Source organism: Artemia sp. Qi Xiang Cuo, chromosome 10 (assembly GCF_049724085.1).
Source record: "Artemia sp. Qi Xiang Cuo chromosome 10, ASM4972408v1, whole genome shotgun sequence".
NCBI lineage: Eukaryota > Metazoa > Arthropoda > Branchiopoda > Anostraca > Artemiidae > Artemia > Artemia sp. Qi Xiang Cuo.
Window position 1 is genome coordinate 20,383,736 of NC_142803.1, and position 14,506 is coordinate 20,398,241.

General features: G+C 35.5%; 2 protein-coding genes across 5 annotated transcripts in view; one reads left to right on the forward strand and one right to left on the reverse strand.

Moving 5' to 3' along the window:
* The window catches only part of Fibp (acidic fibroblast growth factor intracellular-binding protein), a 76,650-nt gene that overhangs the window by 17,632 nt on the left and 44,512 nt on the right, over window positions 1-14,506 (reverse strand). The window contains exon 1 of one of the 4 annotated variants that reach the window (XM_089096153.1): window positions 13,783-13,799. The exons of 1 other annotated variant lie outside the window; for it this stretch is intronic. The gene's annotated coding sequence lies outside the window, so the exon portion shown is untranslated. Of the gene's footprint in view, window positions 1-8,272; window positions 8,289-8,312; window positions 8,649-13,782; window positions 13,800-14,506 lie in introns of those variants that run through there. 2 more of the 4 variants (XM_089096150.1, XM_089096152.1) reach the window with 2 other exon arrangements.
* LOC148947567 (uncharacterized) lies at window positions 540-9,405 on the forward strand. Its single transcript, XM_089095939.1, has 4 exons — window positions 540-651; window positions 1,126-1,406; window positions 5,856-5,909; window positions 9,349-9,405. The coding sequence occupies exons 1-4, from the start codon at window positions 540-542 to the stop codon at window positions 9,403-9,405; spliced, it is 504 nt and encodes a 167-aa protein (XP_088952065.1).

The window sequence follows — 14,506 nt, forward strand, 5'->3', positions numbered from 1 at the left end:
TGGCAACTAATAGATGAAAAAAAGATGAGAATGTCTGTCCTCCATCAACAAATCCCTGATTGTCTTGTTTTCTAAAATGAGTAGTAGATCTTGACAAAGCTGTCAAGAAAAGTGCCTGTACTGATAAGCAAAACTTTCTAGAGTGTAAAGCAATGGAGGCAGAAGAAGCAGCAAAAAAAGGAGACTCAAGAACTGTTTACAGAATCACCAACGATATCATAGGGGAACAACCAGCAAATAGAGACAGCCCTGTCAGAGATCCATTGGGGGTGCAGGTGACAAAACAGAGTGCAGTCAATGAAATATGGGCTAATCATTTCAAAAGTTTGCTAAGTAGATCCACCCCAAAAGAGCCCCTGACATTCCAGAGATTCCCATCTTCTTCCTGAATATCAGCACAGATCCGCTTTCTGCCAGTGAGATACTAGAAGCAGCAAAGAAACTGAAAAACAAAAGATCTACAGGACTGGACTGCATATCTGCAGGGATAATCCTTACGTATCTCCCTTTGGTTTTTACTCTTCACTTGGATTTGGACAATGGCCAAAGTACCATCAGACTGGAAGCACAGCACACTCATCGGGATATTCAAAAAAGGAGACACTACCAAGCTGGGCAACTGGCCGGGTATAAGTTTACAGTCAATACCAGGTAAGATCTTCTCACATATTATCCTACAGAGGATCCAAACACAACTTGATCATCACCTCTGAGACAAACAGTATGGCTTCTGGCCAAACCGCTCATGTGCAGACCTTATATTCACGCTTAGACGTCTTACTGAAGAAAGCAGGGAGTGTTGTTCAAAGCTTTATATGATCTTTGTGGACTTTGAGAAAGAATTTGACTCTATAGATTGTGAAAGCCTATGGAAGATTCTCATCCACTATGGAATCCCTGAAAAGATAGTGATGATTATTTTTGTCATGTATGAGGATGGCAAATTTTGCATCAAAACACCAGAGGGCTAAACTTGTTTCTTCAGGATTTTTTCAGGAGTAAAACAGGGGTGTGTTCTATCACCATTACTTTTTGTAATAATGGTTGATTACATCCTGCAGAACACAGGGGCAGAAGGCATCAGATTAAGCCCCTAAGTCCAGGTCAATCATATTGATTTTGCAGACAACTTAGCAGTGCTTGAGTCAAGCAAAAAGCAGCTTCAAGAATCACTTGATGAGGTCAGAGTAAGGGCAAACCATCTTGGCCTACATATGAATGCTGAGAAAACCAAATGCATGGCAACTAGTGACTCTCCTCTGTCCATTAAATGTGGCAACCAAAATGTTGAACAAGTTGTCCAGTTCAAATATCTGGGAAGTATCATTGAGAACACCAGCTTGATAGTGAAAGAAATACTCACCAGAATAGGACAGGCAAATGGCACCTTCAGCAAACTACATCAAGTATGGAGATCTCAGAGATTTTCTCTGCACCTGAAGCTACACCTTTTCAACAGCAATGTTATGTCAATACTACTCTACACAGCAGAAACGTGGCACCTGAATCAAGAACAAGAGAGAAGAGTCCTGGCTTTTGAAAACATATGTCTTTGTATAATTTTGAACATCCACTGGTCACATAAGGTGACAAACAAGCCCATCCATGAAATGACACAACAACCTCTAATAACTGACACCATCAGAGTCAGAAGGTGAAGATATTTGGGCCATGTCCTACATATGGATGACCATAGACTCCCAAAAGCCACTTTATATTGGCAACCACCAGGAACTTGTAGCCAGGGAAGACCCAGAAACACACTGCACCGGACCTACCAAAGAGATCTAAGAAACCTGCACACCTCCGTTCTACCAGAATGGGAGGAAATCATTGCAGCGGCAAACATAAGGGAAGGTTGGCGGCTCCTCTGTGATGTCCTGGGTGCCTCAGGAGGCACAAGCGGATCTAAGGTCTAATTTAATGCGTATATATATATATATATATATATATATATATATATATATATATATATATATATATATATATATATATATATATATATATATATATATATATATATAATATATATATATATATATATATATATATATATATATATAATGGATTACACAAGCTCCAGTGAAATTTAAATATATACTTCTGGTTATTTGCGACCATATATGGACCCATCACAAAATACAAAGACAATAGAAATTAGCCATAGTAACCCCATCCTCAAACCTAACCTGCCTTTAAACAATTTAATGTCTTAAAGACCAATTTTCATGAGAACAATACTGGAGAAAATCCTGGAAAATTGATTGTATCTAAACTTGAATGGTTTATAGAAGTAAATAGGTTTTATCTTCTGAACAAACAGGATTTAGAAAGGGTTGTTGTTCATGGGACCATATTGCCTGCCTTGAACACAATACACCAGACTCCTTTAAAAATGGGCATTCATTCATTGCCATCCTTTTTGACTGGGTTGATGCCTATGACAGTGTCATTCACTAGAAATTACTTGAGGTGCTAATAAACCTTGATTTTCCTGTTGGTGCGGTTAATCTTATTAAGGATTTTTTAATAAAAGAGCATTTTCTGTGTAGACTGGTAAGTACGGGAGCCTGGAGCATCCTATTAGAGAAGGCATGCTTCAGTATGCTCCTCTTTAATCTTTATATCTCTGAGTTTCAATTGTGTGTATCATTTGGTTTTTATGCTTATTTGTGCAGAGCTGTTAGCTTGATTTCAGTAGAAAGCCGATTTCTTAGCACAATGATACTTATCAGACTAAGAAATAAAGTGGATAAAGTTTAAAGGGTAGAATGGTGTGGTTTCAGGAAGGGGAAATATTGCATTGACCACAGTTCCACATTTAAATTAATTAAATAAAAAAAACTGTTTTTTTTAACTGAAAGTAAGGAGCAACATTAAAACTTAAAACACACAGAAATTATTCAGTATATGAAAAGGGCTGTCCCCTCCTCAGTGTATTGCTCTTTTCACTAAAGTTTGACTCTTTCTCACAACTATATTTAAAAAAAAAAAAAAAAATTTATTCCAAATTCCCCTTCCAAATATAATAATAAAAATAATTCATTTTTAACCCACATCATATACAAAAATGATAATTGTGGAATATAAAAAAAAGTAGATAATACACTACATACATATGTACATAAAACTTAAAAACTTCACAAGAGCGGAGTAACCAAAGAAAAGAAAAACATTCAAGATACAAAAAAAAACAAAAAAATAATTTACAACAAAAGAAAGACCAAAACTTAATACAGTAGACCAGGACTTAATGCAGCATATGGAATAATTTGTTTTTTAAGTTTTAATGTTGCTCCTTACTTTCAGTTAAAACAACTTTATTTTTTATCTATTTCTGAAAGTTTTTGAATTGATGTAGGTTATGATTTTGGCTCACTGTATATGAACAGTTAAAAAAAAATTTGCATATTAAATTTACTTTTTTGGTTAAATGGCTTTCTTGAAAGTTGTTTAACAATAAATATACATAACTTACGAATTAACTTGCATAACAAACTTCTATATTCAGATATTTTTAATACATATATTAGGGGGTTTTCCCCTTAGTCAATACCTCACTCTTTACACTAAAGTTCAAATTTTGTTCCAATTGTTTAAAAATGACCCCTTAATCACAAAGGCTGTTAATTAGAATAAATAGCTCTTATGAAAGTACTAGAAAAAACTTTAGCATAAAGAGTGAGGTATTGACTAGGTGGCAAACCCAACCTTATACATAATAAGTTCTGTTTGTTTTAAGTTTTGATGTTGCTCCTTACTTTCAGTTGAAAAACTTGTTTTTTTATATTTAATTTCTGATTATTATTAAATAATGCTGGGAAATCTGGCTAGGGAAATCTCTCTTTCCCCATGAAAAGATCATCCCACATAGCCCAAAACCCACCCACCCCCCTACCAGAAAAAACTCAGAGAGTTTAAACTCAAATGGGAAGTTACCAATCACCAAAACCTGGTCCCAAAACTACAATAAAAAAAAAACTTTAAACACCAACCCTGGAGCTTCACAAGGGAAAATCCTTAGACTGCTCCAAGCTGCAATTTGAGGTACATGGAGATACATAGCTCTACTAGAACTAAAGACTTGATTTACTAGACTTACAGATGACTTGAGTGTCCCAGATAAAAATGTTATCAAAATGAATGCTGGGCTATTTTGGAGTTTTTAGGGATTATGGTTTGATAAAGGGTATGAAAACTAATATTAGGCTAGGAAAACTAAGCCACAAACTAAGAGTAGGAATAAACAAGGATGAGGAGGTAACGTCAGACAGCACAAAAATCAACTAAAGCAGTGTTCACAAGCATGTCTAGCTAGAAACCCATGTCTAGACACCATGTCTAGACATGTGTGTAGCCAGAGTTCAATGTCTAGGTAACAACCATTCACAAGTAAAATTTGGTGCTTAGCTAGACACACTAGACAAGGTGCTTAGCTAGATATTGAGTTCTAGACTCTAGAACTTGATGTCTAGGATTTGTTATTACAGCCAATCAGAATATGTCAAGTTTCACTATTTTCATCATCTATGTTTACATTTTTAAACTGAAATTTAATTTTTGTTTTCTCATTAAATGTTTTCGTTTTTTTTTCATTTTAGGCAAATAAGCAACACCAGACATAATAGTGAAGCACAGTAAGGCAATAATTTCACTTATCTCATCCATTATCTTGTGACAGTAAAAATAGGGATTACAATTTTGAAAGTTTCTCCTGCATAACCTCTCTTGATTGGCTAGAAATTACAATTTGAAACTACATTTGTAGTTTTAGCTAAGCACCAAATTTTACTTCTGAATGGTTGTTGCCTAGACATTGATTTCTGGCTAGAGACATCTCTAGACATAGGAGTCTAGCTAGACATGCTTGTGAATGCTGCTTAAGGAGATAGCTTCCCTTACCTGGCTAGCATCATGAGTGAAAATGACAGGTGTTGTGAATATCCAAGAATTGTAATAGCCAAGGTGTAGAGACTTGCTTCAAATGAAACAAGTTTAGTCTTTTAATATTATGGCTCAGAGACTTGGAAAATTCAGAAGACTGAGGAAGACATGCAAGATATTTTCCAGAAGAATTGCCAAGGATGGTTTAAGACAATTGTTCAAGACTATTGACCATAGGCCTATACCAAGCATAAGCTGTATGTTGGGCTATCCATAGGGTTGGTGGTGACAAGGTAGAAACTAATAGTGCCAAAACTGATTACATTGCCAACCTCCTGACTCAAATACAGGCTTAGCAAATATCACAGTGAAAGATTTGATAAAACTGGGCAACCCCCTAGTCACAGCACCTTGGTCAGCTACCCCCTCCCCTTTGAACAGCTCTGGCTGTATGAAAATCCCATTATCTACAGCTATTATGCAAGAAAGGTTAGGATGGTTAGGTTACACTTTAGAGATGGAGGATGATAGGTTGCCAAACCTCAGGCTTTTTGGCCATACAAACTTTATAGATTGAAACCACAGCTTTCAGAATTACATCTATAACACAAGAGAATCCTGAAGAAAGTATGCTATTTTGATCCTACTGACTGCTAAATTCTGATTTAGCCCTAGGCTATAAATCTCCTACAGGCTAGACCTCTATGAAAATTGTCTTAAGCAGCATTCACAAGCTTGTCTAGCTAGAATCCCATGTCTAGGCAACAACCATTCACAAGTAAAATTTGACACTTAGCTAGACATGCTAGACAAGGCACTTGGCTAGACATTGAGTTCTAGACTCTATAACTTAATGTCTAGGATTTTTGATTATAGCCAATCAGAATATGTCTAGTTCCACTAGGCTATGGTATATTTTTAACCTGAAATTTAATTTTGTTTTCTCATTAATTGTTTTTTTTTCATTTTAGGCAAATATGCAACACCAGACATGGCCTAATAGTGAAGCACACAAAGGGAATTGGGTAAGTTTTTCATTGTTCATATTATTGACTTACAAACAAAGTAAACATACCACTTGATGCCTTTTTTTATGCTCTTTCCAAATATAATAATCATTTTTGTTGGAAATGAATTTTACCCCAACCTCTATATATACCAATTCAGGGTATATATTTTCACATTCGGGGTGGGGGTGGTGGTGGAGGTAAATTTTATTTCTGATGTAAATGAGAGGTGAGTATAAACTTCCCCCCACCCCACCCCCCTTAAGTGCAAATATATACACTGAATGGCCAGACACAGCAGGTCAGAGGTCTCCTGTTTATCAATCAAGTCTACTATGGAGCTCCATCCCTCCTGATGTCCCTCTATCTCTTTCTCCAAAGTCAGTTTCTCACCAGGTCTTTCCAGTACCGTATAGTAATTTTTTTGAATTCCATCGTAATTTATATGTCACTCTTTCTTCATTTAATATATTTTTCAGATTTAGAATTTTTTTTTCAGTTATATGCTAAGTTTCCTTCTAAATACCCTATTTCATAAATGTCTCTTGATCCAGTTTTTTTTTTTTGTATATGTATGTGTTTTTTTTTATGTGCTTTATAAGTGTCTAATTTTGTTTTGTTGGACATTTACAAGCTGAGCTTCTTGGGCATGTAAAAAACCTTACATTTGTAATTGCTTTTTTTAGTACTAATAAATTGATTGATTGATTGAATTGGTATGTATAGGGCTGGGGATAAAATACATTTCAACAAAAATGATTATAATATTTGGAAAGGGCATAAAAAAGGCATCAAGTGGTATGTTTACTTAATTCATAAGTCAATAATATGAACAATGAAAAATTTACAAGGAATTTTTTTTCTTAAGCAGCATTCACAAGCATGTCTATCTAGAATCCCATGTCTAGCCAGAATTCAAAGTCTAGGCAGCAACTGCTCACAAGTAAAATTCAGCACTTAGGGGCTGGGCATACATAGCTGATTTTGGGAACTGATTTCCAAGTCAGTGCCAATTTTAAAAGAAATCCGTGTTGATTTGAGCTTGAAAAATTTTCTAGTTTTCAGCCTAATTTACAAAATCAGCACTGATTTTCATCATGATCATCACAAAAAATAGGGATACAAATAAACAGTGAGCCAGAGATGTCTGTGGTGAAAGAACCAGCTACTGAGCTGAGAACTAAACTGAGATCAATCATGCAACTATTAATAAACTCCAGTTGACTATATATATCCATGATTTTTTGTTTTGAAAATCTTGCACAATAATATTTTTTTTCAACCAATTTTTCTTACTGCAATCATTTGTCCACTGATGCTGAAATTGGTTCCTGAAATCAGCTATGTGTGCCCAGCCCTTTAGATAGACACGTTAGACAAGGCACTTAGCTAGACATTGAGTCTTAGACTCTAGAACTCAATGTCTAGGATTTTTGATTGGTAAATATCTACCAAATCATATTATTGAGTTAGGAATAAAGTGAATGCACCATTTGCTGCCTTTTTTTATGCTGATTACGAATATAATAAGCATTTATATCGGAAAGGAATTTCAGCCCCCCCCCTCTATATATACCTAACCTAACCCGGAATTCGCATATATAGGGGGGGGGCTGTAATTTATTTTCAATAGAAATGCTTATTATATTCGTAATCAGCATAAAAAAGGCATCGAATGGTGTATTCACTTTAGTCCTAGCTCAATAATATGATTTGGTAGATATTTACCTTTTGATTAGCCTACAGCCAATCAGAATGTGTGATATTCAACTATTTTCATCATTTAGGCCTATGTTTATATTTTTAAACTGAAATTTAATTTTTGTTTACCCATTAGTTATTTTTCTTTCATTTTATGCAAATATGGAACACTAGACATAATAGTGAAGCACACTAAGGCAATTGTTTTGCTTATCTCATCCATTAGCCTATCTTGTGACAGTAAAAATAGGGATTACAATTTTGAGTTTTGCCTGCATAAGCTCTCTTGATTGGCTAGACATGACAATTTGGAACTAAATTTGTAGTTTTAGCTAAGCACCAAATTTTACTTGTGAATGGTCATTGCCTAGACATTGAATTCTGGCTGGAAACGTGTGCTGCTTTATGTCATCCATTATCTTGTGACAGTAAAAATAGAGATAGAAATTTTGAAAGTTTTGCCCACATAAGCTCTCTTGATTGGCTAGAAATGACAATTTGAAACTAAATTTGCAGTTTTAGCTAAGCACCAAATTTTACTTGTGAACAGTCATTGCCTAGACATTAAATTCTGGCTAGACACATGTCTAGATATGGGATTCTAGCTAGACACGCTTGTGAATGCTGCTTTAGAGGCCTAGTCTAATTGAATAAAAATCCTAGTTGGCATTAAATCCTACTCATATCACTGGAATTGTATTTTCAACAAACACAGCCTACCTGGTTAATTCTTCTTCTTCTTCAGTTATGGGCTTGGGATAAATCCATTTAACCTTTTTCGTATTGTCTGATTATGTCAGGGGTATCCTGGGAAATCAAATATAAAAAGTGGACTATTATTGTTTAATAATAGAATTTATATATCATTGATGAAACCACCTATATTTAGGCAGTTAAAGACAGCTTTGAACAATTCAGCATCATCAATTGAAGAGTGTCTCCTTTGTGTTAGTTGGTCAATATTAGGGGTTAGCTTAAGGTGCTTGAATATAGCAGATAAAGTTAGCCATTCTTTTTTATGGTTGAGAGTTGCCACAGGCCAATCAAAAAGAGCGTGCTTGATGGTCTCGTCATGGGTTTGGCATAGGCGGCAAAGAGGGCTCATTACTGTTGGGGTGGTTGTGTTTTGATAGTGATAAGTTTGGCAGTTAAGGCCAGTAGCATTTGATCGTATTCTGTGGTACATCTTTGAGTCTTTCTGGGATGTAAATGGAGAAAGGCTTGGTGGGCATTGGTTTGCTATATAAATTTTAGGCCTCAATGGTGTATATCTCTTACTGGGATAGGTCTTCCAGATACTATTTAAAACTGAAGGGCAGATTTAGCTACTTCATCTGCTTTGTGGTTTCCTTTAATACCCATATGACTTGGGATGTATTCTAATTATGTGGATATACCTTGTTTAAGTAGTTAGTTCAATAGTACAAGATTGGTGGATGTATCATTGTCTGGGTAGTCTGAATGCTCTGGTGATATTGAGGCAAGGGCTGATTTTGAGTCTGAATAAATTATAAGAGGGGTGTTTCTTGGAGGGTTTGGCATCTTTATGATGGTTTCCAATACGATGTTGATGGCAGCCATTTCAGCTGTCATGATACTCACATCATTTTGGAGCCTTTCTGCGGCTGCTATACCTAATGATGGGAAGTTGACTCCACAAGCAGTCCTGGATTCTGTTTTTGAGCCATCCACAAAAACTGGGAGAAGGTGGTTATATCTATGAGACTCAAACTTATGGAATAATGATTTTAAATAGGCAAGGGAGAGATCTGCCTTAATAGCTGGTGCAAACAAAAAGTTTACTTATGGGTAGTGGTTAGCCCAGGATGGTTTCCGGGGGTATATTTGAAATAAAGAAGATGAAGGTATGGGTTAAGGTCATATGGGTTGTTGCCAATTCCCGTGCAAGGCCCCTAAAAGCACTAGGGTTTCTTAGCCAGTCATGTAATCTATGGGAACTACTACCTTCAATTGTTGTAAGGTAGCGGGCAAGTAGGTTGTCTCTGCGCATAGCCGTAGAGGTGAAACCACTTTCGCTAAGGAGGAAGTTGGTTTTGGTGTGATTCCTGAGGCCAAGAATAGCACGGATCATAGTATTCTGGACAGTCTCCAGATTGCAAAGTAGGGTTTTTGAACATGAGCCATAGACAATTAATCCATAATCAATCTGAGATCTGATATGTCTTATAGTTTTTTTATTAGACTTTTTTCATGGCAACCCCAAGGCGTATTGAGTAGCCTTTATAAGATGCGCATTTTTCTGAAGAATTTTATTCCCACATTTTCAATATGGAGCCTGAAAGTTAGTTTTTGGTCTAGAGTGAGGCCAAGGTATTTGATGTGTTGTAGCTCTTGGATGACAACACCATTTAGGGTTAGTAGGACAGATAGGGGATTTCTCTTATCATGAAACTGTAATATAGCTGATTTTGATGGGGCGGTGGGTAAGCATGAATTGTTGGAGAAACATTCAAAGTCATAAAGCGACTTTTGTAACTTGGATTCGGCCAGTTCAAAATTACTTGAGGTAGACCATAGGACTATATCATCTGCAAACTGAATATTTTTTTGGGGTAGGTTCAGATCTCATAAATATAGCAAAAACAGGAGACAGCTGAGGACAGCACCTTGGGGAAGGCCTTTGGAGACAGACTTTTTAGAAGAGATGTAGGAATTTACTTGGAGAACAAAAGAGCGTTCTTTTTTTTTAGATTAGATAAGGGTTTATTCCAAAAACAACACAACACAAAAAAAAATGACCTTCCATAAGCTAACGCTTGTTCGGAAGTATTTGCCCTATTAAAATTAACACTATAATAACATACTAGAGAGAAAAAAAAAGAGAAAAAGAAGAAAGAAAGAAAAAGAAAGAAAGAAAAAGAAAGAAAAGAAGAAAAAATGAAAGTCCTACACTCACTCGGCTCCTGGTCACAATAACGGATTATCAATACTTCACATTACATATGCCAAAGTTTCCCACCGTCATCCCATAAATAATAAATAAACAAAAACAAAAAAAAATAAAAATTTATAAATATATAGGAAATATATAGGAAAAAACGGGATCCGGGCAAACCTGAGAGTGACTCAAATATACCAAACTTTAAACAAAATCATATCTATTGAGACAAAGGGTTTTAAGGTCTCGACAGAACTCACATAAATTCGCTGACCTTTTTAAAGAAACAGGCAAATTATTCCAGACAACTGGCCCCACATGACGTATTGAAAATAGCAATCAAGTACTAGCAACTTGAGGTGTCCGTATATCTCTAGCATGATGAGTAGGATAATTGTGTACATCATCACTGGAAATAAATAAATTTAAAAAACACTTGGGAACCAAATTAGAAAAATATTTAAACATAAATAACCCATGGTAAAATTTTCCAAGACCTGACACAGGGATAATATTTAATTGTACATATTGGGATCTCACCGTAGTTCTCCTATTATCTCCGGACAACACTCGCAGTGCCATATTTTGTATCACAAGTAACTGCTGCAAATGCACTGAAAATGTGCTAGACCATATACTCACGCAATATACTAAATACGGGTGAACTAACGAAAAATAAATCAATCTCAAAACAGAATCCTGGAAAATATTTTTTTACTTTCTCATCATTCCAACATTTCTTGCAATCTTACTACTAATAAAAGAAACATGATTTTTAAGACTAAGGCATTCATCCACAATAAGACCAAGGTATCGTATAGTATTTGTACGCTTAATTACATAATTCTCCATTTGCATATCAACAATCCAAGGGTAAAAATTTTATGATCTACCATACATAATAAAACCTGATTTACTATGGTTTAACAAAAGCCTAGTCACTCTCATACACTTAGCTATACTTAACATACCTCGTCTCATTATCTCTATTAAATCAGGTTCAGTCTTTGCTGCGGCAGTAAAATGGGTATCATCTGCAAAACTAGGAATAATCACCCTACAATTAGAACGGGCACTATCTAACAAATCCAAAACAGAAAATCGTAAGTCGTTAATATAAACCAAGAATAAAAGCGGACCTAAAACAGAACCATGTGGAACACCATAGTCAACCATTCTTTTACCAGATCTCACATTGGAAATTTCAACGCACTGGGTCCTACCTCTCAAAAAAGTTTCAAATAACTTCAACGCACTTCCTCTAATTCCGCAATTTTCAAGCTTCATAATTAAAATTTCATGGTCAACTGAATCGAACGCTTTAACAATATCTAAAAAAATAGACGCCACCTTAAAACCTTGGTCCAAAGCATCATGCACAAACGTTGTCAAAAATAAAACTGCCTGTTCTGTAGAAATTCCCTTACGAAAACCGAACTGATTAGAATGGAAAAAGGAAATATTCTCCAAAAACTCAGATACTCTAGAATTAAAAAGTTTTTCAACTAGCCTAGATATAACAGAAAGGAGGGATATCGGTCGATAATGATTAACATTTTTCCTATCACCCCCTTTAAATAAAGGTATTACTCTGGCACTTTTAAGACACTCCGGATATATACCACATTTAAAACTAGCATTAATCAGGTACAAAATTTGTTGTGATATCACAGGAAAACTTTACTTAAAAACTTTTGTTGAAATAAAGTTTGACCTAGATGCACTGTTTTGCATACCATGTACCACATCACACAATCCTTGATCAGTAACCGGTCGCAAATACATATAAACGTCACTACGTTCAGGCAAAAACTGAGTAAAATCACCATCATCTGCATGCTGCTCAACAGACGACGCTAACCGGCTCCCTACGCTAGAAATGTGCTCACACATACCTTCAGTAGTTTCGCGAATATTTTCACCATCAACAAGACTGCAAACAATTTCTGGCTTATTCGGTTTAATAACAGATTTTATAACATTCCAAGTCTTTCTCGGGTTACCCTCCGCTTTTTTAAAACTATCATTCAGGTAATCTAACTTAGCTTTACGAAGTATACTATTTAACTTATTACTATACGCTTTATAAATATTTGCATCGCTAATGTTATTACTTTATACGTACTTTTTATACAATTACTGTCGCCTAGCTAGAGAAACTAGAATACTCTTCGTAACCCAAGGCTTTTTTGGCGGATCAAATATTTACGTTTCTTCTTAACTTGACTATAAGCAACTACCGTATCCTTAATCATCGAATACAAAAGTGTAAATTTATCATTCACGTCCATATCATTGCCATGTAAAAAATCACATTTTTTTTTTTCCAAGCTCATTTTTTAACTTCGGTATATTAATACCAAAAACAATTTTTCGGTACTTCGGAACGCTCTGATCTTGGCCGGTTCAAAAGAGAAGGAATAGATACCAACAGACCGAAATGATCCGAAACATCGTTTACAATAACACTCGCACTACTATATCCAGTATTTAAGGAAACGTTATCAATCAACGTAGCAGAATCATGGCTCACTCTTGTACATATTTTAATAGAAGGCTGTAGTCCATAACCTGGCATGGTGTTTAGATACTCCCTAAGGTTACTATTCACTATTCTTAAATCCAAATTAAAATAAACACAAATAAAACACGGTCTAGTTGAAATTGGTAACTTATCCAATTGCTCTTCTAAAAGTGAGCTAAACTCATCTATATTACACGATGGGGGTCTATAAACGACGATCATAAAACACTTAAAATTAAGACACTGCAATTCTAGCACCATACTTTCAAACACCATTTCTCGTTTAACTCTTATATCATCTCTCACCTTAACCTCAAAATCATTACGCACGTACATTGCTAAACCGCCATGTTGATGCATCTCTCTATTTTTAATATACAGCTTATAATTACCAATCTCTAACAGAGAAGAACTATGGTTCTTTAACCAAGTCTCAGTTAAAGCTAAAACATGAGGGGTTGATTGCAGACATAACTCATTCAGAAATTGGTATGAACTTCCAATCCCTTGACAATTTAAATAAAAAATATTAAATTCACTTTGACAACTATTAGAACTCAAATCACACAGAAACTTATAACGGGAATCAGGATTAACCTCATGAAATTCACCCACATCAAAATCTCTGTGAAGTACCCCTCCCCCCAAATCATGTAATTTCATCGAAGCACTCTCAAAAAAACCCAGCCGTTCCCCACCTAAACTTGACATTCAAAATAATCAATCCGGAAACCGGAATTTTGGAATGTGAAAAATAGTAACCTTACCATACCATGAGTGAAACGACCAAGAACCGAGAAAATCCAGACCAACAAATCCTGAAAGAAAACAAAAGATAAGAAAACATGGAAAAAAAAATAATAACACAAAACGAATCGCCAACATAGGGGATATAAATAACAAAAACAATGAATACATCATAGCACACAAAAAATGAATAAGTTAATGAAGTTAATAATAAACGCAACAACCGCTTATTTTATTTTTCATAACTGACACTAAACAATACTCACACGATTACAAACCAACCGTTCACAAGATTACCATATTATCAAATAGGGACCTATATTAAACTCCTTCTCTACCTCCACCACCGCGTAAACCTCTTCCCCTCGCTTGACTACGCTGATGCGCATTGCTATCACTGCGCGGTTAACTAAGCTCCGGGATTATATCACTAGGGCAGAATTTTACTCGCGAACCATTAGGACAATCAAAATAAAGAAAAGGTGGAACAGTTTTAGACACCCAAGCAGAAATACCTATATCCTTTAGCTTAGCCTTCTTCTCAAAAAGTCTGTTTCGTGCCTCCCGGACAGAAAGAGGGGCATCATCCCTGATATAAATCTCTTTCAGATTCCTCACAGATTTCCCTTTCAAATTCTTGCTAACTTTTAGTAAATCAATTTTCTTTTCCCGCGAAAAAACTTTAACTTTGAAAAATTTCTGGTCTTTCATGTTTTGTAGCACTGTAAACTTGGGAACTTCACT

Excerpts from the sequence above, each read along its gene's own strand:
- LOC148947567 (XM_089095939.1), top strand. The coding sequence starts at position 540 with ATGGCCAAAGTACCATCAGACTGGAAGCACAGCACACTCATCGGGATA. Across the intron at positions 652-1,125 it reads AAGTTTACAGTCAATACCAG|ACAACTTAGCAGTGCTTGAG; the intron begins GTAAGATCTTCT and ends TTGATTTTGCAG. Across the intron at positions 5,910-9,348 it reads AAGCACACAAAGGGAATTGG|GCAAGGGAGAGATCTGCCTT; the intron begins GTAAGTTTTTCA and ends GATTTTAAATAG.